General features: G+C 45.7%; 7 protein-coding genes across 7 annotated transcripts; 3 read left to right on the forward strand and 4 right to left on the reverse strand.

The window, feature by feature from the left end:
- Positions 1-24: 24 nt before the first annotated feature.
- On the forward strand, positions 25-2,040 carry BT62DRAFT_994917 (uncharacterized protein; the record flags this gene model as incomplete). The annotated part of the gene is made up of 3 exons (XM_043190493.1): positions 25-510; positions 1,251-1,298; positions 1,350-2,040. Exons 1-3 carry the CDS (start codon positions 44-46, stop codon positions 2,038-2,040), a joined length of 1,206 nt encoding a protein of 401 aa, XP_043038965.1. The 5' UTR covers positions 25-43.
- Positions 2,041-2,997: 957 nt separating this feature from the next.
- Positions 2,998-3,359, reverse strand: BT62DRAFT_933283 (uncharacterized protein). The gene has a single exon (XM_043186525.1). The coding sequence runs from the start codon at positions 3,225-3,227 to the stop codon at positions 3,015-3,017; it is 213 nt and encodes a 70-aa protein (XP_043038966.1). The 5' UTR covers positions 3,228-3,359; the 3' UTR covers positions 2,998-3,014.
- Positions 3,360-6,728: 3,369 nt separating this feature from the next.
- BT62DRAFT_1007223 (uncharacterized protein) lies at positions 6,729-8,435 on the forward strand (the record flags this gene model as incomplete). Its single annotated transcript, XM_043177327.1, has 10 exons — positions 6,729-6,772; positions 6,826-6,957; positions 7,004-7,072; positions 7,121-7,216; positions 7,274-7,328; positions 7,388-7,481; positions 7,533-7,642; positions 7,696-7,740; positions 8,113-8,266; positions 8,296-8,435. 10 exons carry the CDS (start codon positions 6,729-6,731, stop codon positions 8,433-8,435), a joined length of 939 nt encoding a protein of 312 aa, XP_043038967.1.
- A 415-nt stretch (positions 8,436-8,850) lies between these two features.
- BT62DRAFT_195690 (uncharacterized protein) lies at positions 8,851-10,317 on the reverse strand. Its single transcript, XM_043180013.1, has 8 exons — positions 10,138-10,317; positions 9,805-10,080; positions 9,628-9,747; positions 9,511-9,576; positions 9,315-9,449; positions 9,224-9,262; positions 9,059-9,175; positions 8,851-9,003 (listed from the first exon to the last, which is right to left on the reverse strand). The coding sequence occupies exons 2-7, from the start codon at positions 10,047-10,049 to the stop codon at positions 9,145-9,147; spliced, it is 636 nt and encodes a 211-aa protein (XP_043038968.1). The 5' UTR covers positions 10,050-10,080; positions 10,138-10,317; the 3' UTR covers positions 8,851-9,003; positions 9,059-9,144.
- Positions 10,318-11,768: 1,451 nt separating this feature from the next.
- On the reverse strand, positions 11,769-14,422 carry BT62DRAFT_969983 (acetate--CoA ligase). The gene is made up of 10 exons (XM_043188963.1): positions 14,269-14,422; positions 14,069-14,218; positions 13,513-14,019; positions 13,311-13,462; positions 13,107-13,194; positions 12,863-13,051; positions 12,668-12,814; positions 12,424-12,616; positions 12,118-12,376; positions 11,769-12,056 (listed from the first exon to the last, which is right to left on the reverse strand). The coding sequence occupies exons 1-10, from the start codon at positions 14,410-14,412 to the stop codon at positions 11,906-11,908; spliced, it is 1,980 nt and encodes a 659-aa protein (XP_043038969.1). The 5' UTR covers positions 14,413-14,422; the 3' UTR covers positions 11,769-11,905.
- A 705-nt stretch (positions 14,423-15,127) lies between these two features.
- On the reverse strand, positions 15,128-16,130 carry BT62DRAFT_994920 (uncharacterized protein; the record flags this gene model as incomplete). The annotated part of the gene is made up of 5 exons (XM_043190494.1): positions 15,834-16,130; positions 15,696-15,796; positions 15,476-15,650; positions 15,316-15,339; positions 15,128-15,214 (listed from the first exon to the last, which is right to left on the reverse strand). The coding sequence occupies exons 1-5, from the start codon at positions 15,873-15,875 to the stop codon at positions 15,128-15,130; spliced, it is 429 nt and encodes a 142-aa protein (XP_043038970.1). The 5' UTR covers positions 15,876-16,130.
- A 692-nt stretch (positions 16,131-16,822) lies between these two features.
- On the forward strand, positions 16,823-18,456 carry BT62DRAFT_1026561 (uncharacterized protein; the record flags this gene model as incomplete). Its single annotated transcript, XM_043178298.1, has 5 exons — positions 16,823-17,064; positions 17,596-17,700; positions 17,933-18,050; positions 18,197-18,296; positions 18,369-18,456. Exons 1-5 carry the CDS (start codon positions 16,885-16,887, stop codon positions 18,454-18,456), a joined length of 591 nt encoding a protein of 196 aa, XP_043038971.1. The 5' UTR covers positions 16,823-16,884.
- Positions 18,457-23,571: the final 5,115 nt, after the last annotated feature.

A 23,571-nucleotide genomic window follows, 5' to 3' on the forward strand; every position in this document is an offset into this window, starting at 1 on the left:
CAACATTTGCCGGCTACATATTATCTCAGGACCAATACAGGAGATGACAGATAGCCTTCGTCTGCCCAATGTTGAATATCTCACGCTTAAAACTCATTCCAGCGCTCAGCCCTACTCTTCCTCTGACATTTTCAGCATGAATATGATTGAACCATCCCAATTTTCGCTTTGGTCACTATCATTGAATTTCCCCCTCTGTCTATACTCAATCTCAGCAATGTCTTCCAATCTGGCACAGTTAAGCATCACGGTGGAGAACTGGGCGGCATGCGATACGTTCATCTCCCTTCGAGTGAGGAAGGACGGCGGAGACCTGGTCCCGAATCCAATCGAGTTGTGTATCACTGATGTGACGTCGAAATGTGGGGGCCAATCCTTCACTCACGAAACGTTTGGGCCTTTGATAGAGTCGCGGTGGAATACAGAGCGCTTACGGCGCTTCGAAATGCATGCCTGGTACGGATGGGGAGACCCATATTATTCTGAGGTTGTTCGGCGGACGTTAGGGAAGTACGTAGATGAAGGGCTAGATGTTGTTATTTTTGACGAAGCATTTACTTCGTACCCATGTACTTTTATTGACTAACGTGGTATTGGTGCGTGGCTCCGTTATGCGGCACGCCTGCCTCGCTTGCCGGTCAATACGTCCAATAGACGAAATAATTTCTCCCTCTAATTCCCTGATCTCATTGCTTGAGCGCAGGTTTTATTCAAAGCAAGCATGTTGTCCAATGTCTGGGTATACATCCTCTGTCAGGCCTTGGTCATTTAATGAATACAGAATTACAGTTTCCAATCAAGAATCATATCTTTCAAAAGGCCTAAGGGACGCCTTCATAAGTAAACTGCTGACACCAGGAACAAGAGAGACGTGTCACGGCCCAAGGTGGCTGTGTATCTGCGCCTTTGTCCCCATATCGGACTGGCCATAGGGGTCTATTGTTCGTTCATTGTTCATCCGTTATATTATATTGAGAACAATGGGTAGAACGGATACAGCGACGACTGCGGCATTTCATCTCTTTTCTCTCATCAGCCAGGTGCCTTGAACCTTGGTCTCTTCTTCATTTTATAAATCTCGTTGGGTTTGCAGCGAAGATCAGTTCGCCTCGTGAATCAGTTTTCTGGAAAACATTATTGCGACAGCGACGCTCCATGCAGAAATCTTACAGTCACCAGTGGCTGTCATTGAATTACTTACCCCGTCCCATTCTCTGCATTTTCACGAATTTTTCCAACCATCCGGGCAGGCATTGGCAAACAGAGGAATTGGAGGATATAATTTCTCAATGCAAAAGGTATCGCACAACTGAGAATATCTTCGGTCCCCTCACTTACCGGTGGCACAGATCACCAGGGATCAGGAAACCGACGTCTTCATCTGGGTCTCTTATCCCACCGACAGTTTCGCAAACACGAACGTTCCGTTACCTGACCCACGATACATCGGACATACGTCAGCCGGTCCTCTGTATACATAAATGGTTCTTAAACCTGCAAGGAGGCGATGCTGTCAGGCGCAAGAATTTCCTTGCTAAAGAGGAGTGGCTCTTCAAGCCGAGTCTCCTCCGAATGAGCGCGAGGTGCTCTGGATGCCTTGGCGTTATTAATTTCGAAGAAGACTATGACGTTAATGCATGGACGAGACATCGCGACTCGTGTAAGGGAATCGAAGAGAGGATGATGATTGCCGTTTCTAAAGAACTGGAGTTTCCGGCAGGAGATATGGATGAGTACGATTCTGACGATGCGTTTTACGGTCCTGATGATGGGTGGGAGCCCGTAAAGCAATCTGTACCGGACGAGAAATGGCACATGTTAAAGGAAATATTAGCGTTATTGGAAAAATCTGCCGAGGAGGCGGAGGAGAATGGGTCGAAGACGGTGACGTTTATAGAAATCGAAGATGGCGAAGATGTTGAGGAAGACGTCGATGATACTGATGGTAGTTGCATCAGATGCGAGAATGAAGCCTACTCCGAGGGAAAAGGTTCGAGTTCGGGCCATGATTTCAGTGTACCGGCTGCTGGCCCGGCTTAATTTGGTGGGAGGAAAAAACTTGCTTTAGAACGTGAAAACTGATGAATTTCTAAAGCAGAGGTAGAATAGGACAGCGTGTACATTGTCTCCAGTGGCCGGACTCGAAGATAAATCTCCCTTATAATCCCATATAGATCGAGTAGTAATGTCGTTGATGTCGCGTGAGGTTTATATGGTACCACTAGGTCCATTGGCAGGATAAGGGTGGATACTGTGTTGCTGTGATCCATAGCATAATGCTCCAGCATGTACCACAGAGTGCTAAACCCTCATTTAGGGGCATCCCTCTGTACCCATTCTCATCTAAACTGGAGCAGAAACTTGGGCAAGTTCAATCCGAACATAACTCTCCAGTTTATCTGAGAATCCAATCCAAGGCTGGTGCTATGATCCATCCTGCACTTCAACCATTCAAATCCATCAGCTGAAGTTTGCACATTGACATGCCCTCTCCTTGTTCAGGCATGTAAAATTGTGAAAATTGTGAATACATGGACTGCATTCCAATCCACTAAGCATGTAACAGAAAATAGGACTAGAGCACACAGAAACCTAGCTATCATGCTAAACTGAAGTAACAATGAGCAGAGTGCATAGCCTAGTAACAGACTAATACCAGAGGGGTTAGGCTGCATGTGAGGTCCCAGCACTTGTCCCTAAATGCACCAATACTATTATGAGAGGACATGCTAAAAATAAAAAGACTACAATCGAAATATGATCAGCAATTCTGATCACATTGATCAAAGATGCACAGCCATTGATGTACTGATGAGACATGCCTTAGAACAGAGAACTGAGACCCAAAGAAAGGTTAGAGGGAGCAGCAGAGGCTGTCATAAAGGCAGATTCCAAGGGTAGGGAGCATTTTTGCAGGCCTCTGTGTGACTCTCAAGGTTGTCACAATCTCTGTCGACACAGAGATACAGAGCTCCACTTGTCCATGAAGAGGGATTGCCAGTGCCATCTCTGTCTCAGTGCCAAGTCTTGGCTGATGCTGATTCATGAGAGACATCGGTGCCAGGTGTCTCTTCTTCATTCCTACTTTCATCCCACATCCCTAAGTGAGATGAGCTCTGCTTTCTCACTGTCAATCTTTTCTGACCACCAATCCCAGGCTTTGAGGCTTCACCTCCTCCTTCACCTGTTAGTAACTCCTGTTGCCTGGTGAGGCTCCGCCTCTTCATTTATCTCACAATTGGCTCACTCGAGTAGTCTTGGCTTCACCAGACTTAACCAATCCTCATTCAGTATTACTGGACCATTATTGTACAAGTCATTGAGTTTTTTGTCCCCCATCCACCTCTCTCTTGTATTACTAGATAGCCATTCACATGTTGCAATTGATTTGAGGGCAGTCTCTGAGGCCCTCATATCTGAGTAAATGGGTATTGAACAGAGAAATAGAATGATGACAACAAAGTAATAAGTAGAGGAATATGACTCCAGGAATAAATAGCATGCATACCACCCTGAGCCTTGCATGCATACTTCCAGTGCCTTAGCATGCATAATATAGTGAGGGACTCCACATTGTACTGAGAAATGGCACCTTTGGTGAGTCAGATGGAATGACTGGCTGGACACAGGGAAGCAGAACATAGCCATTGTGGCTGGCTCCTGGCATGAGAGATAACCCCAGGGGTCTGGAACAGTTTACCACTGTCAAAGATGTCACCAGGGAAATAAGAAAGCAAGCAGACCTGGTGAGGCCACCTAGCTGATGTCAGCTAGTGAAGGAACAGTGGGCACAGTCCTCACCTGGAAGAGAATAAGTGTGGTGACTGCAATATGCATGTGCATAATAACCATGAGATCCAGCATGGAGTCTCACACTTTGAAGATACCATAGTAGGATTGTATTAGTAAGTATCATAGTAGAGTATTTAAATACAGTATTGTATGAGTAGAGATCAAGTTTCCGACCCCCACAGTTGCAGTGTATTGGGCACAGAAAGCCTTGCACTCTAGCTCTGGGTTTGTGTTTGTAACTTTGGACAAGAGAATAAACTTATTATTGAATATCCTTGAGAGAGCTGTGAGAACTAAGCAAGGCATCAAAGCTTGCGAAGGACTTAAGCCCAGTTTGATAAGAGGTTTTGGATTGTGCTTTAACCTGAGAATAAGAGAGCAGTGTCTGAAGGGCATCATCTTGAGTTTTTGAGGTATTTGTGACATGTGGCACTACAGGTGGCAGAGGTTCAAACCCTTTGGCTTGATTAGTGTGCACTTTTGTGTTATTTCCACAGATTGGCAGAGGTTCAAACCCTTTGGTCTGCCAGACAGTGTTTTATTGTGTTTGTGTCTCTGGATCACATAGGTTTGAATCCTGTGGGTCTACAATTGGTTTGGAAACTTGTGAACAGAGATCTGTGCTTTTGGTCACTTGTAGATGTGTTTGTGATTGGTTTTTGCTTAGAGCATGAAGCTTTGAGTTGTGTATTGGGTGTGTTAGGGATTTGAGTTGATCTGAGCTGTGCTTGGGACCATTTGAGAGTTTTGAAGGAGTGTTTCAACATATTGTATCAAGCTGCAGTACCATTTGCCTTGAGGCCCAGCAACACCAGTTGCCACCTCTTGTTTTGATAAAATGAAAAGCTTTGAGACTTAGAGAGACCTCAGACTGTTGTAAGGATGCTATTGTGGTTCATGTGCTGTGATCTCATTGAAGAAGACAATTATATTTGTTGAATACTACTTTTATTGCATTATAATCCCTCCACAAACTAAGAGTTTTGTGTGTGTGTTGGTGTGAGTGTGGACAGTGGATAACACTCTGCTGTATCCATTTTCACCTTGTGCATGCTCAGATCCTCTTCAATGCCTCACACAGCCTTGACACATGCAGCACCCCACCCTTGACCTCTTCTCACTCCTTCTTGTCTATGAGGACCACCCAAAGGGAGGACCACATGAACTCTCCAATGAACATGAGCAGGATGCAGTACATGTTGGGGAGTATCATCATCGAGCCATCTGCTGCAGTGATGATGGTAATCCATTTAGAGTGGGGTATGTGAGCAGGGATGGAGAAGGAGTTGGTGATGAGGTGGTGGATGATGTCATCTTTGGACAATGTGGAGGCATCGAGGTAGTCCAACTCTGCAGGGTGTTCCCAGCCTTAGGGAGGAGGAGGCAAGGGAGAATGAAGGAGGTCATTTGTAGTTTCGAGTTTCTCCTCCTTTGGTTCTACTTTCACCATGTGCTCCTTTCCTGTCCACGGTCGAAGTTTCCGCATTGGATAGTCATGCCTCTGTGTGTGTGTCAGAGAGTATAGTGTAATTTGTTTAGACAAAAAAGCAAGGCCTGCAAACGGAAGAAGGGAACATGGAGAATCGTGCTCGCAGCCTCAGAGTTCGAGAGCAGTGATGGAGAATCTATATCAGAGCTGGCTCCGAATCGTCAACAAACTTACCAAAAATGGCAACCTCCAATGTCAGCAAAAAAAAGTGGCGTGACAAGGTGGTATCCTCCTGACTACTACTCTTGCCATCACAGCGGGGTCCTTTTATCAATATACTTCATATATATACCCCGCTCCTTCCTACTCCAGCTTACCTCTGTGCTCTTTGGTCCACATGAAATGTATGAGCATAGGTCATCTGTCACCTCCAAAATTCCCAGTGTGAAGGATCTGATGGCTGAACAAATTAGATAATTACTGTAGAGAATACATCTCGGTGCGGTCTTTCCTTAATCCATATACGCATCCGCCTTTGATTAACCACCATTGTACCCGGCGCCAAGGTTGTTCTGTCTCCATGACCCCATCAATTATTTTGAACAATCCCATTTGAAAGAACGAGAGACAAGGATCCAAGTGAAAAAAAAATGGAAATTCATACACTCCTTATTCAACACGGGCAGAGGGAATCGAAAATTGAACCCTAAACTAGTATCGAGCAGGACTCCTACGCTAGATTCATGTGCAACATTAGAAGAAAAGACAAAATGCCATTAGCAATGAAGGCCATTTGTGATAAACCGTGAAGAGAATGTAATCACCATGAAAAACGGGTCGCTCAGGCATCATTTTGGAGATAGGGAGGGAGTCAAACCCATCCAGCCATTTCACTTTACATCCAAATAGTTATACCCGAATCATAGAATGAACTGACGAAGCAAAATTGTCGCCAAACTGGTTCCTTTGAAGCTAAGACTCACCTAATTGAGCGTTTCTCTTCTCATCTCCGAAACGCATGCATGCAGAGAATTTTAGGAGCTTTTTCAGAAGTCAAGAGAAAGTTAAACATCGAAAAAAGGAATTGATCTATTCTGACTCCCCCACGGGATGGATAGAGGGAATCGAATCTTGAGCTAATGAACGATCTCTGCCATTACACAGCGGATATCCGGAGATCAGGGGGGAAGACGGCGTGGAGTTCACAGGACCGCCAGTAACTGTGTCCATTACTTCCTTCGAGAACCTCATATTAGCTGATCCTCCGATCTTTCTTGCTGCTTCTAACCATAAATCCCACCCAGTACGCGATCAGGTAGATAAACATACACTTGAGAAACGACGTCTGGACTGAGACCTCAGAGAGCACATCCCCAAGCGGAATTCTTCCTTCCCGAATCCATACACGAAAAAGTAAGGGAACGAGTGTGCAAATGAACACAAAAAAGGGGGTAAAAAACCAAGCATATGGAAAGATGATGCGCAACACTCTCCAGATCCACGCGATATGTACGCGCCTGTCCGAAATCTCGAGCTCTCAGTTGTTCACGCGTATATTATTTCACATACCCTCCTACTTCCATCGCATTTGGTTCCTTTATCAGTCCTGTGTCTACCTCATCCGCCAACACTTCGCCCTCAACAACTCCACCTTCCACTCTCTCGCCGAGTCCGACCGTTGCAAGAGGCTGGATCAACTACAGCTCTGGATCACCGCCACCCAGATCCCAGATGCTGTTCGTTCTTAGTCAGTTTTCCCATCCAAAACCTGACAATTTGTAGATCACCAGATAGTTCTTCAAATGAGTCACTCCCTTCAACTGCACGGCGGGAGAAACGGAGCATTCTTCGGTATGTACATACACTTCTTCATCATTCGGGAGACTTATAGTTACCTAGATCAAGTACCTCTCCATACGACATGAAGAATCAACAGAAAGCCTACTTTCCCCGAAATAACAAACCTCGTGACTCCCCCTCCAAGACATTTATTGAGTTGCTCAATTTTCCATTCAAAGAAGCCCTCTGCAACAAGTACTAGAAATTCGCAAGGAATCCCGAGGATTACTTCTACGCTGAGGTCCTTGATGACATCACAATCAATTCCGTTTGTCTTCTCTGTCCTCCTGGTTCCCAAAACGACCTTCACCCCTCGCCACGCCAAAGATGCCCATTCTTCTCCTGGAGAAGGTAAAGATCCGTTCATTTACCTTTCGTCCTGCGACGCGAAACCCCGAAGACCTACATCGCTTTTCGTCAAGTCCGGTGCACTGAAGAGGCACTTTAATTTGAGTTATCATAATGAGAACAGGTTCAGATGTCCGTACTGCTGTGCGGCGTCTTCTCGCCCGGAGACGGTCGCTAGACATCCGACGAAGTGTCGTGCTCTGGAGAGGACACTTATGGAGGGAGATAGGAGCGGTACGTGTCTCACAGAATTTTCGTGTTTACCATATTCATATCTTGTTTCCTAGATATATCGGATGGAGGCTTATGATACCGCTATAAACATAATTGGAGTATGCATATGATAACCGGTGCATATCGCCTTTGATATTGTATTTTAGTACGGATACCGAAATTGGATAGTTACAGGCACACTGATAGATACCTGTACAAGATGCGTGCTCTGATTTATTTGTGCTTTATCATCTAGATTTCTAGTACAACGGTGTGATGCAGGGCCTACGTCGCTTTCCTTGATGTTGGGCGTATCCAGCCATGTAGCCAGCCCGATGCAGTGCAACTTTAATCGGGACCACTAGTTCTTCGTTTTCGTTCATTGCCTTTCTGAAATTGGTCCTGAAGAGTTGGAGAAGTTTCGTTGATGCATTACTCCATCTGAAAGTCACAGTATTCATCTATAAACTGACTGTTATCAGTAACTGAAGTCCACTTGGGCCCGGTACTCCAGACTCGCTGGCTCTGTACTGGCGGACGAATTCTCTCACTCGCATGTCCCCGTGAAGACTCTCTTCGCAGACAATTCGATTTACTCAATAGCGCATGCACACTGTGAATCTGGCCTGGAGCGGCTGATGCTCAGTATGTCGGAGTCGAGATACTGATTCAAGTCGATACTCCGAATCGTTTGACTCATCTTGGGGGACCGAAGACTGTTGGATTTGATGTGGAATTTATGCGTGGTGGGGAAGAGCTTTTGTCTGAGGAGGTATCTATGGATGATGTCATTAAATGGGAAGAGGACGGCTGATATGAGATTTGTCATAGATGGATGTATTTATTTCCATCCTCTGTAACGGTGCATAAGGCGGTGAGAATGGCATGTACAGTGAGAGCGTTGGCACGGTCCGGTTACTCCGAGATCACGTGTCGCATTGCCGTAGATTCCCGCTTGTCCGTAGCTAGATTGGTTTCGAGTGAGCAGAAAACTGGCTGAGAACGATAACAATTTACAAAATGACTCCAATCCTGGAGGCGGGGACCTACCACCATAATAACAGTCAGCGAGAGAATGAAGAAACGGCGGGAAATCACGCACAGTATTGATTGTTTACCATGGGGAGTTCGCTGGTATGGCTTTTCCCTTTGATCGCAAATGAACAAATAAGTCGAAGAAAGGCAAGAAAGAAGACGTACTGAGTCTTCTTTGAGTGTCTACTTCGGGTGTCAATGGATGTGTTGGAGAACAAGTAACCCAGAAGGCGCAGGGTTCTCGCGAACGGGGACGTTGGAGCCAGATACTCTCGTGTATCCATCGTTTTCGTTCTGGAGGTAGAGTTTTCCCTTACGTGAAAGCGCCGTCGATGATGAGTTCATAGGTCCATTATTGAATGGAAGTTAATAACAGAATGTGGAAGCGAATCAAAGTAACATACCCGTTTTCCCACCAAGCAGGAGGTACCAGATCTCTAAGGACGTCGGGACCTTACGAAGGCGTTCCAAAGCCATACACGTCATTCTCATTTCGTCGGCCATGAAACCGAGAATACGCTAATCTAGTGAGTAATGATCCTATCAGGAGAACCATATATCCCTTACTTGTCCACAGTAGATCCTTCGATGAAAGAAGAATTCGTGCTGAAGGAGGGACTTGAGCGAAGACGCGTGAATCTGAATCATGGGTACATACCCAATATCGGCGCCACCGCATTTACCACCTGCCATGAAACCATTCACATCACGGCCCACCCTGCCATCGAAGACCTGGTCGTTGACCTCAGTGCGCATCGAAGTAGCAGGTAGAACGTCTTGAACCATATAAGTCCTAGCGCAATGCGACACGCATCCCGTTAATAATCGTGAACGAGAAGAAAGCCGCGACCTACGTGTTCTTCTCGTCCGGTTCCACACCACACCGTTGGAAGACGTGTGAAAGGTCGAGAGAGTCTGTGCTAAGAACGCGTCAGGTTGATAAAATAACGACAGGGCGTGTAGACCGGCACCTGCTCGATGCGTCTAGGATCGTGAAAGCGAGGTAGAAATAGTCCTGATATGCAAAACTGCCGCCACTGCTCGGCGGGGAGGTTTCTGAGTTTGGGGAGATCAGAGAGGATTCGTCGTCACTGCTGGGAGAGAATGTCAGGCGTCTATGAGGGAGTGTGAAGAGCGGGTAGACGTACGAATGACCGGCAGGTTCTTGGAGCATCGCGAATGGGAGACCGCTCCTGGAAGGAAGGTGAGAGTCGTATGGGAACATACCCGTGACACGACAGAAAATCATCAGAAGACATTGAGGATATGACGAAGAGAAAACATTCAAGCCGGGATTTTGAGAGACGAGACATGGTCTCGTGACCGAAAGTGATGAACAATCGAGACATTCTGCGTGGCATTGTCTTGAAGAAGATGCCGACGCGGAGGTCATTATGCAAAGTTAAATTGGGTTTTGTGGCGTTCTGTACTTCCCGTCTCTTTATTCAAGGGTAATGGTCCAGAAAAATGTAGGCACTTACTTATCCGCAACTTTGCGATGGGATTAGAGATAAACATTGTTTTTGGAGTACTCCTTTGCCCGCAGCGTTGTTCCGGTGCTAAAGCACAGGATCTAAGCAAGATATAGAAGAGAGGAAGACACGAGCATTGGCACAGATCATGCCAGAGTTCCGGGCAGAAAAATCAAGGCAACCAGTGGTTATAGATTGTCCTGACAAAGATTTATGGATCATTCCAGAACGACGGTTCCAGGATTTTGGTCGTGTATCATCTCCAGAGTTACGAGAATCTGAATACAAAACATTGCCTGTCGCCGTTATCGCCGTCTCTGGATACGCTGAGAAGGAAGAAAGGGATGCACGCTGGTGTGTATACGGCAAGGGGGACATATTATCCGAAGTTAGAGGCTGCATCAGATGAAAATGGGCTTTGACTGTGCAAGTTCCGAAGTGACGACCGATTGTTCAGCGTAGAGCCTCTGAACCCGGTGTTTTAGGTAGTACGCGCTCGTGCTAAAAATTCGGATGGTGATGGCCCGGAAAGGAAGGACTCGGCAGTGACCGAGCGAAGGGCGTGCTGTTAAGCAGTTTTGTCGTTGCTTTTCCTTTGATATGATGCGCTGGCACGGATAGTCGTAGGAAATAAATCTAAGCTCTGCCCTAGCCAAGATGAAATAAAGAAGTTGAATTTCCCAAGGGCCAAGGGGAGTCTTAGTGTCGGACCTTGGGGGAACTTTTCACTGAAAATTACATGATGATGTAGTATTGAAATAATCTCTGCCTGCTGGGCAGCTTAAGTTCGGTTTTCAGCATGCAGAACAGATATATCCTGTACCGTAGCTTCGTTTTAACTTTAAATGTGCGGTCCTTTCACCTTGAGAACGACTTGAATGACGTATAACACGTCTGGATTCGCAACTAGATAACCGTCCAAGTGCGAAATGATTGGATGTTCGTGATAGATTCATTGGGCGGTGCTCAACCGAAGTGAGTGGGATAGCTAGGTTACATCTGTGGCAAAGACGACAAGGGGCTTACTAGGGACTTTAAATATACTTAGACTAGCTTAGCTAACTACCTAACTACCCTCAGAGTTGGAGATGATAAGTGGGTCCATACGAGAAGCCTACCGCGACTGGTCATGGGGAGGATCAAAAGCTCGTGGATGGCCTTGAGATGAGAATAGGACCGACGGGCATGCTGTTTAAAAAGCGCCTACGGAGACAACGAAGACATGCCTGCGTAGGAGAAGTACTTGAAGTCTACGTGTGCTCCTCAAATAAAAACAGACTTAGTTAGTTATCTGTTCCCTAGCTCCTGATCACCTAATACATTCCCGAGTCAAATACGGTAACATCAAAGATTCACTAATCCAGGCAAAGAAGCTCTTCCCACCACTCGGTTTTAAATCACTCATTCAAACTTATAAGGAAACCCGTCAGCCAAATCTCGTCTAGGCACGCCCAGGATCATCTCGCTCGGATTTGTCATATACAATCTCGGTTAGTTATCCGGGCTCGTCGCCACTCGGTCTGTTCTTCATTTTCCATGATTCAGTACCCTTGTACGGAGGCAATATACTCTTGATACAAGTCGTCCGGCACCACATGCTCCGTACTCCTAACCTGGTAGGCGTTATATTAGCACCCTACGTCTCTTATCAGAACGTTAACCCCCGGGGTATTGTAGGGAATAATAAATTTTAAAGCATAGTGTACAGTCTGATTATACAAACAAAAATCATATAAAAAACGTTCCTTCCTTGCCCTAGGTCCCAACCATGTCAAACTCAAGCAGACTCCGCAACCTTCTTCTTAATGATATCCACTACACCAGGCTCGGCCACCGTACTCAGATCACCCAGCTGATCACCCTCGCCCGCCACAATCTTCCGCATGATACGGCGCATGATCTTCCCACTGCGAGTTTTGGGTAGGTCACTGCAGGCCGATAGGAATCAGTGTGAGAGAGAACGATAGGGTCGAGGGAACGGTTACACACCTGACAATATAGATCTTCTTCGGCGCTGCAAAGGGTCCAATCACTTTCCTGACCTGGAGGACTAGCTCCTTGGTGAAGGCAGGCTCGTTTGAGGGGTCATAGGCGAATTCGGGCTTCAGGGTGACGAAGGCGTACACAGCCTGGCCAGTGAGCTCGTCGGCGGTACCGATGACGGCAGTCTCAGCGACACCCTTGTGCATGATAAGGGCGCTCTCGATCTCAGCCGTTGAGAGACGATGGCCAGAAACATTAATAACATCTATTAGAGTAATGAGCGAGGCCAGTGATAGAATGAACGAAACACACCATCAATACGGCCCTTAATCCAAATATAACCATGCTCATCACGAGCAGCTCCATCTCCAGTATAGAACAAGCCAGGATAAGGTTTCATATACGTCTCGAGATAGCGCTTGTGGTCGCCGTAGATAGTACGAGCGATTGATGGCCATGGAGTCGCGAGAGCCAGAACGCCCTCGACATCGTTGCCTTCGAGCTCCTGAACATATTGTCAGTACGAGACGCTAAGCAGGTTGACTGGACGACGAACCTTTCCGCTGACAGGATCAAGAATGACAGGGTCAATACCAAAGAAGGGAACAGTAGCGCTACCGGGCTTAGTCTCGATGGCGCCAGGGAATGGCGTTACGACAATACTGCCTGTCTCAGTTTGCCAGAAGGTGTCGACGATGGCGCACTACTCAATCGTGAGCAGGATGAACGAATGGTGACGTAGAGATCGTACCTGTCTCTTGCCGACCTCCTCGTTATACCAATTCCATGCCTCCGGGTTAATCGGCTCCCCAACAGAACCCAATACTCTCAAGGTCGACAAATCATGCCCTTCCACGTGGTGGGCACCTAATCTGCGGAGAAGTCGGATAGCGGTAGGAGCGGAATAGAATTGCGTCAGTCCATGCTTTTCAACGGTTTGCTGGGGGAAGTAGTTAGTACTGAGGCGGCACCGACGGGTCAAAGATAAGACGAACCCAATATCTTGATGGCGTCGGGTAAACAGGCGTACTTTCGAAGACGGTGGTCGAGACTCCATTTAGAAGGGGACCATAGGTGATGTACCTGAAGAAGTCGAACGGATCAGTATCCAAATGCAGATGTGAAATTACAAAAAAAAGTTGGGGACGGAGCTTTGATGTGGGTCGGAAAGACAGATGGGCATAGGGGAACGGACTCACGTATGTCCAGTGATCCAGCCAATGTCAGCCATGCAGGCGAACTTGTCGTCGGGGTGAACGTCGAAGACGTATTTGACGGTCATTGCTGCGCACAGGAGGTATCCACCGGTAGTGTGAACGACACCCTTGGGCTTACCAGTTGAGCCTGAAGTCTGTAAAAGAAATGTTAGGCAACGAGAGATGTGACACGAAAGACACGGACATAGAGAATGAACAACGGATCTTCGCTCGACATGACTTCAGGAGGGCAGTAGTTGGGAACCCGGGCAATCTCCTCGTGCCACCACTTGTCGCGACCTGGAGTGAGCTGAACGTCGTTACCGGTCCTCCTGAGAACCAAGACGTGCTCGACATCGGGGCACTCCTTCAAGGCGGCGTCGACGATGGCTTTGGTAGCAATGGTCTTTCCTCCACGCTTTCCCTCGTCACTAGTAATCAGGACACGCGAACGGCAGTCCTGCACACGGTCGCGAAGAGACTCGGAGGAGAAACCAGCAAAGATGACAGAGTGAACGGCGCCGATACGGGCGCAAGCGAGGAAGGCAGCGATAGCATGCCAGGTCATAGGAAGGTAGATGGATACAGTGTCGCCCTTCTTGACGCCGAACGATTTGAGAACGTTTGCGACCGAACAGACTTCGCGGAGGAGCTCGGAATACGAGACATTACGTCCCTCACCTGGCTCGTCGGCTTCGTAAATGATAGCCGTCTGGGAATACTCGTAAATAAAGACAGAGATAAGAACAAAGTCATCATACCTTGTCCGGGTGCTTGAACGCCCAGCGGTCGACACAGTTGTAGGAAGCATTCAGCCCGCCCTCGGGGAACCAAACGATGTCGCCAGTCTCGAAGCCTCCAGCGCGAACGGTATGGAAAGGGCGGTCCCAATGCAAAGTTTGGCGAGCCATCTGTACGGCGCGTCAGTGGGAAATTCCCCCAGCAACAGCGCGAAACATACCTTAGCCCACCAACTATCACTCTCGTGGCCTATGGTCTCTTTGTGGGCGGCTCTGTATGCCTCGACATGGGGACCAACATGGGGTAGTTTGTGGCCATTTGCGAGACGCGGTGCAACGGGATGGATGGGAATAGATTCAGACATGGGAGAAAAAGGGAAAAGGGAAGGATGGGCGCCCACGTCCCCAGTCGGACTATTTATACTCATTGACATTGCGGCCATCACGCGGCAACCCCTTTTCGGATGCGGGGGCGAATAAATCAAATTGAAATCCAACCCCACACGGCTTCCCCGCATCACACGCCCACTTATCATCTTGGCTCTTCCTGTTTGCATTTTTGTTGTCAAATCAAGAATGCACCATGAGACCCATCAAAGTTTTTTCCTGCCAATGATGGTGGAGGCGCCGCAGGCACCGACCTATCACGAGTGCTCTCCGTCCCCGCCTAGGTTGGGCGGGACGCCGTCTGTCGGACTTCCGGTTGGAAGGAAGGGAAAAAGGGAGAAACGAGACAGGGGTCGGAGGAGCGTTTGTGCTTTCGGCTGGACAATATCGTTACGGTCCGGCATCCGACGCCAATATCAGGGGCATGACTTCATGAAATCGAAAGTTTCAATCACGAAAAAGATTGAACATTCGTTTTTCCATATGATGCGTCGTCCAATTTCGTACCTATCAAGGTGAGCACGCATCAATGTCTAATCGCATCAGCTGACACTTGCCAAGTCCGACTGCACACGTCCTATCAGAGTGGGATGAATGACAATGATCCTGACAAAATATCACACCACCAACGATCACACCATCAACCACGGAACACAGTTCAGGAACACGGTGCCGGGAAGGCGGCAGACTAATCTAAGCATCACTGTCATCGGCAGTCGGGTGTCCAGGCAAATTCCCATTTCGGAGCATCTCTCTATGCCTTTGCGCGGCAATCGAAACCTGCATATGCACGTCAGAAAAACATCGTCTTTGTAACATGAGGACCCACACATGATCCCATGACCTCTTATTCATTCTCTTCCATCGCGGATCACTCTTACCAACCACCCCGTGACACATTTTCTCTACAAGGCAACCGAAAAGCCTGATGGCAGTAAATGATCAGTCAGTCACAGTCAGGCGATTTGGAGTATTCTTCTCAACTCTTCTCCGTCCAAGGCCATCGAAATTAAATCAGGCCACAAACCCGGATTTACATACTTCGAAACACCTCCTAATTACCAATACGTTGCGGTAATGAACCCGAACCCGTTCATCGGGGATACACGATCCAAATCCATGATCAGCACCTATGCATCGCACCGTGTCACCAAAGTTGCCTATGCCCAGAATGAAGTCAAGTGCGAAGGAACTATACAACGCTGGACAGATTAATCTGCACATGGACGCGCACCATGAATTAGAATCACACGAACTATACATAACCCCAACGGGAAGAAGCATGGGGATCGACACCGCAGCTTCGAATTCGACCAGAGTAAACCCGAGAACCCACAAAGCGATGCCGCTTCTTTGACAATGCTATGCCGTCCCGGAACAATGTTCATCCAGAGATAACCGAGCGGCTTCTCTCCCCAATAGAAGGCACAGACGCAGACATGGGGCAGCCACATAAAGTACCGAACTTTGTCGACAGAGATATCTCTGACCCGAAGCCGGAGTTACGGTGGACAGTACCGCGTCTTCTATCATCCTGTGAGTATTACTGAGCCGTAGTGGTTGCGAGGATCGTCTCCAAACTGGAAGGTCCCATCGAGCAATAGCAAAGCTGATCCGGGAATGCCTTGGCGCATCCTCAGAATGATTCACCGCGCTATCAATACCAATCGTTCATGAGGGAGGTAGTGGGGGAAGGAGGGAAAGGGAAGATGAAGAGATCGATTGAAGGACACGCACTTTTATACCGGTCGGGAGCCCATATTCGGGGGCGGGGGATCTGCGTATGATGATCGAAACGCGTCATAAAGACATCTATGACGTTGGTTTATTCGCCACCGCCATCCGTAATTCAAAGTGCGCGCCCTCTGCCAAAGTCAAGGCTTAAAGTAGTTGTTGATCGATCTCATCTGCAGAGCCAATACGTTAACATTTCAGGAAAGAGAGAAGACCCTCCATATATTCAGCGAAAGAAAAAGAAAGCTAGTTTCACGCTTTAGTCTAATTCGGAAAGTCGTGTATTCTTACTACGCATCCAGTATATAGGAACATCACCTACCATCTGCATAAACGATTCCTGTTCGTTTAACAGGTGAACCGATAGAATGGGCAGATCGCTTACGGTCCGAAAGAACGAAGTGAAAATGAAAAAAATCCATTTGTGGTAAAGGTTAGCCATCAGCATCTATCGGATTATCACATGATGGCAGAAACTTCTGCTTGCCTGGGCCTAGGTTATCGTGGCGCAGTTCCCAGTAAGGCACCCATGCTTGAAAAAAGATCGGTTATCTGATGGAGACGCAACCAATGACACGATTTTAACGGTAGGTGTCTTCTGACATTGCCCCGATGTTTAACTGACACCTTCACATGCGGTATGAGCACCGAAAGCTCACTTATTACAGGCACATGTAGTCTCCATCTCCATCATACGTTTACCGTGGTTCTGGTCCATGGCGAAGTCGATGAAAATGCTTGTAGCTAAGGCTGCAGACCAAGACAGTTTAGGGAAAATGAAGGAGGCCAAGATTTCGGTTCATGAACTCCAGCGTTTCCCCAATACTGGAATGAAATACATCAGACTCGTGCCCGGTCAAAAGGTCGATACCTTGACTGCATACGAAACTCCACAGGTCAGTCAGTAGGTGACCTGAGAATATGTCAATAATGTTCTGGGAGAATCGTGCTAGTGGATCGTGAATATCAAGCACGCATCTATTTTCGAAGGAAATTGATGACTTGTAAGATGTGGCTCTGTGTGCCTTGGAGACACTTCCGCTTTCCTCATTGCTCGTCAATAGAATGGGTCGTCCTTGTATAAACGCATCGGGCTGGGACGCAACGCCTTGTAGAAGTGATGGAGGATCTGAGCAACTTTAGCAACACACGTCCATGGATATTCGGCATGTCATTCATCCCCCAATTCAGGTCTTGAGTTGCACCAAGCTCTGAGATGGATCAGTTCTGAGATGGATCAGTACTATGCAAGAGACCATTTGTTTCGGGAATACCGGACCGGAAACGCCACGCCCTGGTGACAGTCACGCTTCCTCATTTATGACGACCACGTGGATAGTAGGCTCTCGTACCGGAGGTTAGAGAGCCTTTTTATGATACAAAGGAAAATTTATGACTCTCATCCAGCTCGAACATGAAATATCGAGTCATTGACTGGGGATATCGACACCGGTTCTCTTGTTAAAGTAGTGGCAACTTCCTTGGAAGAGAATTGCAAGCAGCGGTGGCAGCCCGGAGTATCAGAACACAACGTGCGTGTGGCAATCTAGCAGATACGTTTTTCTGTCTTTTTTTCTGGATGTCATGCTAACCCATCATGAGCTCAGATTTCATGGAACGCCAATTTTTATCCCACAGAAATCTGCAGCGTCGCTCCACAGGTCAAAAAATGTTTTCTCCAACGAGACCGTCCGCAGTTTTTGTTGAGTCGCTGGAATGCCACTTAGACGATGCTAGGTGGAATGGATTGGCTGTTTTATCTAGCTGTGGAAACGTGTGCTCTATGTCTACCCGCCCCTAAATGGACACATCTACGATCTAAATCCGCTGATGCTTTCTCTTACCTACGCTCCCATCGCCTTCCTTCAAGCAACAGAATTCTGTAAGTAATTATTTCATCTTTTGTACTGCTACCCTCAATTCATATCATTAGTCCGGCGAATCGCACCATTTTACAATTGCTTCATCCAAAGGGTACGAAATCCATCATAAGTATTGCGTTCAACATGTTTAAGATATTTTGTATAGATCCCATGTATAAAATGCGAATTCGAAGCAATCTATCCATCGATTTTTTGTCCATTGGTGATGAAAAATACTTGATCAGCAACACTCTTCGGACTTGCAAGTAAATGATCAGCAGCCAGAATGTGAGCATGGACAGTGTTACCCACATAGAGGTAATCCATGAGATTTGTAGTATCTCTGAATTGTATATTATCCTGACTGTCCTCAAGCAGCTTCACTACATGCCAAATGAGCTGCTTGTCACATGGAAAGCCAACTGACATCTATCTGATCATCCTGCATGCCCTACAAACTATGACCACCACACCATCATACCAACCATCCCATCCACATTGAGTACAATTCATTCAGCAAAAGCCTTGGTATGATGATATGCATTATAATCTTGAGAAAGTATAGAAACATTGTCATCTTTCACTTTGGCCAAATCCATACCTGTTCAAAGAATGCCAGTCAAGGATGTGTACACAAGTTTCCTGATATCTGCAGCCTGACAGGCAGATACAACCAAAGAAGTTTCCCTCCTTGTTTATGCAAAAGCACACATAAGAAGGTAGTCCATGAATTAAAGAAGTTGTATGATAGACTATATTTGGTTTGAACTAGTAAGGGTTCACCTCCACAGTTAATTCCAGATCTACATAGAGAAAATATGCATCTGCTTCAAAATGTCAGTTAATTATATCTTGTCAGTTATGTCTACAGTTATTCTGGGCTCTAACAGTGAAATATTCCACTCCTTCCACTGTCTGGCTTCAGAAAGGCTGAAGAAGATTGAAAACCATGATTTTACCATTTCCTCACACTTTCAGATTGATCACAGCAATGTGGAATCCAAGAAAGCTGATTCCATCAGTGACCATATGTAAGAATTAGCTAAGATGGAAAAATTCACATTCTTAGCTGACCAGTCTCAGATTGGAAGAACTTTGAACCTCAACATCAAAATCCTTATCTGAATCAGATATGTTTTTCAGGCAGTCAGATGCAAAGAAAGTATAATGATTAACAGTCATAGACAGATAAAATGAACTCAGTAACAGAGTTATTAGACAGAACTGTTTTCTGTTGTGGATTGAGTTCAGCTGATGTTAGAAATATATGGCTTGACCACTTTCTGAAAATCATTTGATAATGACAAGCTTGTTAATATCTGGACATTACAAAATTTCAAGGCCTTAGAAGGCCAGTGGTAAGAGATATACATATGGAAAATGATAGTTCAAGGATAGTATTTCATATGATCACACTATATAAGTCCTATCTCTATCACTGTCATGGTACACATCAAAGCAGACATAGATGGTTGCACAAGATTATGCATTCCTTGTGGATCAGCTGGGTGTAGACTGGAAATCAGATTGTACATTGATATGAAATGTATTTAGATAGTATAAACAATGATTAGGCCTCTTACTGGACAGCCATTTATATTTATAACCAGACTTACTCCGAATATCCAGCCATACTGACATTACCACTGTACTGGTCCAAGTATGAACTTTGGCCAATGCTGAACACACCATTAGTTCAACTCCAGGAGGCTATATACACAGCACTATCAATCTGAATGACATCCACACATACCCTCTGATAGTGACTTCAGCAAGCTGAGAAGCCAGCTCTGGCCTGACATCCTTGAAGGGAAACAGGTAGTTGGCTCTTGGCCAGACAACCACCTGCCAACAAAGCAGAATTGAGTGGACAAACTAGGGTAGATGACTCTGATGCTATCAAGTTGGACTTCACAATCATCAATGGATGAATCATATGGAAGGCAAGCACTGGACCAGCAGGAAGCCTAGTTGTGGATGACTACTCACTTCACTCATTCCTCAGACTGCTCCAGGAATAGGAACACCCATCTTTTCATGGGTACCTAAATCTGATCAGGCCTTTAGCTGTTGATGCCCTCCTTATTCAGTGCAAACCAGATCTTGTGTGAAAGCCATGCCCATTCAAGAGTCTCTCTGATGACATTGACTGCTTTCTCACTGACTGTGAACAATATTTTGAGGTATATTCAGCATACTTAATAGTGGACATCTATCAGACAGCATTTGCCACCTTCTACTTTGAGGACAAGACTAAAACCTGGTGGACTCTCCAAAGCACTAACTTCTATTCTAACACTAGGAGGCACCATTGACTGCCATCCTGGGATACCTTCAAACAGATTGTATGTGACAAGTTCACTGACTCCACTATACAGGAAGTATATAAGAACAAAATGTAGGAGTTGTAGATGGGTGATAAAACAGCAAATGAGTATTTTGATGAGCTGGAACAACTTGCCAAATTAGCCAGGCTCCTGGATGACATTGATGAAGAAGGATGGATGGTTGAAGCTTTGAAAATCAGAGTGCTATCTTCTTATCTGAAAATCATTTTGGATATTCATCTTAACATCCTGAAGGAGTACAAAGAATAGAAGGAGAGGATCACAATCATGAACAAGGAGTGGCAGTGACAGAAGGCAGCCAGTGCCTATTAGCAGAATGACTAAAAACTGAATCACCTGACCAAGACCTCCTCTCCTGCTAAAGCCACTGTTAGCAGCACTGCTTCTTCCTATACAATGTAAAAGACAGAAACAGGAACTACCTATACAGAACAAGAAAAACCCATGGACATTGACTGAATGAAGAAGGAGGAAAAGTGTTTTAACTGTGGAGAGAAGAGACATTTATCATAGAACTGCCTAAAGAAGAAATGCACCTGAGAAGACATATGGACACAGATCACTGAACTGCAAAAGGAGATGGATGGACTCAAAGAGAATAGTAAGGATACAAAGATTAAGGAGGTAAAAGATGTGGCCAATGAGTGAACAATTCCACTCAGTTGACCAATGGACTTCATGGTGTGTCTCATGTAGCTGCTGGACAGATTTATTTACCCTCTGTAGTTACTTCTATTTACATACATTCAAATATACCCTATATGCTGTTACTGACCTTGGAGTGAAGGAGGTCTTTCTAGGCTATGACTGGCTCATTCAGCATAATCAGCTGGTCAATTAGAAGACCAGCCAAATCACTTTCACCTGCTGCCAATGCTGCAAAATGCCATTCAAATTATCAGATGAGGACTCTAAAGATCAGTGGGATGAGGAGATGGAGGACAGTGAAACCATCCCCATAATCAACATAGAGCAAGTGATCTACATTTAAGCCATGTATCATGCTAATGACTTAGCAGCAAAGGTCAATGCAGGGAAGGAATCCAAATCATTTGAAGAGATGGTGTCTCCATGGGCTCAAGATTTTTGGGATCTATTCAACAAGGAGAATTTCAATGAGCTGCCTAAGCTAAAGTCTTGGAACCATGCAATCAAGCTAATCCCAAATGTGAATGCCAATCTTGACTGCAAGGTATACCCCCTCAGTCAACCAGAACAACTAGAACTTGACAAGTTCCTGGATGAGAACTTATCCAGTAGATGGATCCAATTGTTCAAGTCTCCTATGGCATCTCCCTTCTTTTTTATTAAAAAGAAGAATGAGAAACTTCAACTGGTCCAAGATTATCAGAAGCTCAATGCGATGATCAAGAACTGATACCCACTTCTATTGATCTCTGAGTTCATGGACAAGCTACACAGGGCTAAGTATTATTCCAAACTTGATGTTAGATGGGAATACAACAATGTTAGGATCCAGGAAGGGGATGAGTTGAAGGCAGTTTTTTGGACCAATTGTAGTTTTTTTAAACTGACAGTTATGTTTTTTGGATTAGCCAACTCCCCAGTGACTTTCCAGTGGATGATGAACAACATCTTTAAGGATATCATTGCCACCAGAAAGGTCATGATATACCTCAATGACATTCTCATCATGTCAAAGGACTGGGCTGAGCATCAAAGCCTGGTATGACAGGTACTTGCTCTTATGTGAAAGCATAAGCTTTTCCTGAAGGCCAAGAAGTGTGAGTTCAAGATGTTGTAAACAGAATACCTAGAGGTCATCATCAGTGAAGAGAGCATCTGGATGGATCCAGTAAAGGTAGCAGAGGTGGTGGGGTGGCTGACACCAACAAAGAAGAAGGAACTTCAATCATTCCTTGGGTTCACAAACTTCTACCACCAATTCATCCAAGACTACAGTGAGATTGTCCAACCAATGACCCAGCTTATGGGAAACATGCCTTGGGCATGGGGCCTTCTCCAACAGATAGCATTTGAAGACCTGAAGTGACAACTGGCAGAAGATGTGGTACTAGCAGTACCAACAGAGGAGAGAAGGTTCTGTGTCAAAGCAGACTCAAGCAAAGGTGCAATAGGTGCCATCCTATCACAAGAACAAAAGGGGAAGTGGTAACCAGTAGCCTTCCTTTCAATGGCACTAACTATTACTGAGTGCAACTATGAGATTTATGACAAGGAACTCTTGGCAATCATGCTCACACTGGCAGAATGGAGACACTACTTGATCAGATCCACACAGATCTTCAAAATATGGACTAATTATGAAAACCTGATATTTCTGATCTCTCCAGAAGCTGAACTGATGACAGGCATGCTGGGTCACAGAGCTCTCAGAGTACCATCATACATTGCATCACAAGGCTGAAACCATAAACAAAAAGGCAGACCATGACCAGAAAGGGAAAGACAATAATAGGATTATATTGTTGAAACTGGAACACTTTCAGGCTATGATAATGCTGACAGAGGAGGAGATCCATGAACAAATCAAGAGCATCATGAGAAAGACCAGATTATGAGACCAATGCATTGCACCTTTGGTCAACTATGCCCAAAGCATGATGAAGGTCAACAATCCCATTCACTATGACAGTTGAGTCTACATCTCTAGGGATCACAACCTCTGGAGAGAAATCATTGTGATGTGCCATGACCATATCACTGTGGTGACACACTTGCTGCATGTCAAGATGTATAATTTTGTGAATTATGACAATATATGGACTGGATCACAGTCTACTATGCATGCAATAAAGAATATAGCTAGAGCACAGTGAAATGGGACTTATATGATAGCTGGCTTGAGTGACAATGGGTGGGGAGCATGGCCTAGCAGCAGGATGATACCAGATGGGGTCATACTGTGCATGAGGTCTCAGCACTTGACACTAATTGAACTAATACAAGTATAGAAAGACCCACTGAAAATAAAGAGCACATGATGACAATATGATCAGGGCTTTGTGCATGACTTTGCATCACATTGATCAATGATGCTGACACACCCTCTCTATGTTCAGGTGTGTACATTTGTGAAATTTAAGAATACTGGACTATATTCTAGTCCACTAAGCATGTTACTGAAAATAGAGCTAGAGTACAAATAAACATAGCCATTATGATGCTAGACTGAAGTAACAATGAGTAGAGTGCATAGCCTAGTGATAGA

This window comes from Guyanagaster necrorhizus, assembly GCF_019112545.1.
Source record: "Guyanagaster necrorhizus MCA 3950 unplaced genomic scaffold BT62scaffold_15, whole genome shotgun sequence".
Classification (NCBI taxonomy): Eukaryota; Fungi; Basidiomycota; class Agaricomycetes; order Agaricales; family Physalacriaceae; genus Guyanagaster; species Guyanagaster necrorhizus.

Excerpts from the sequence above, each read along its gene's own strand:
- BT62DRAFT_195690 (XM_043180013.1), bottom strand. The coding sequence starts at position 10,049 with ATGACCTCCGCGTCGGCATCTTCTTCAAGACAATGCCACGCAGAATGT. Across the intron at positions 9,748-9,804 it reads CAAGAACCTGCCGGTCATTC|TGACGACGAATCCTCTCTGA; the intron begins GTACGTCTACCC and ends CTCTCCCAGCAG. Across the intron at positions 9,176-9,223 it reads GAAGGATCTACTGTGGACAA|CGTATTCTCGGTTTCATGGC; the intron begins GTAAGGGATATA and ends TCACTAGATTAG.
- BT62DRAFT_933283 (XM_043186525.1), bottom strand. The coding sequence starts at position 3,227 with ATGAAGAGGCGGAGCCTCACCAGGCAACAGGAGTTACTAACAGGTGAA.
- BT62DRAFT_969983 (XM_043188963.1), bottom strand. The coding sequence starts at position 14,412 with ATGTCTGAATCTATTCCCATCCATCCCGTTGCACCGCGTCTCGCAAAT. Across the intron at positions 14,219-14,268 it reads GTGATAGTTGGTGGGCTAAG|ATGGCTCGCCAAACTTTGCA; the intron begins GTATGTTTCGCG and ends CGCGCCGTACAG. Across the intron at positions 12,815-12,862 it reads AGGAGGTCGGCAAGAGACAG|TGCGCCATCGTCGACACCTT; the intron begins GTACGATCTCTA and ends ACGATTGAGTAG.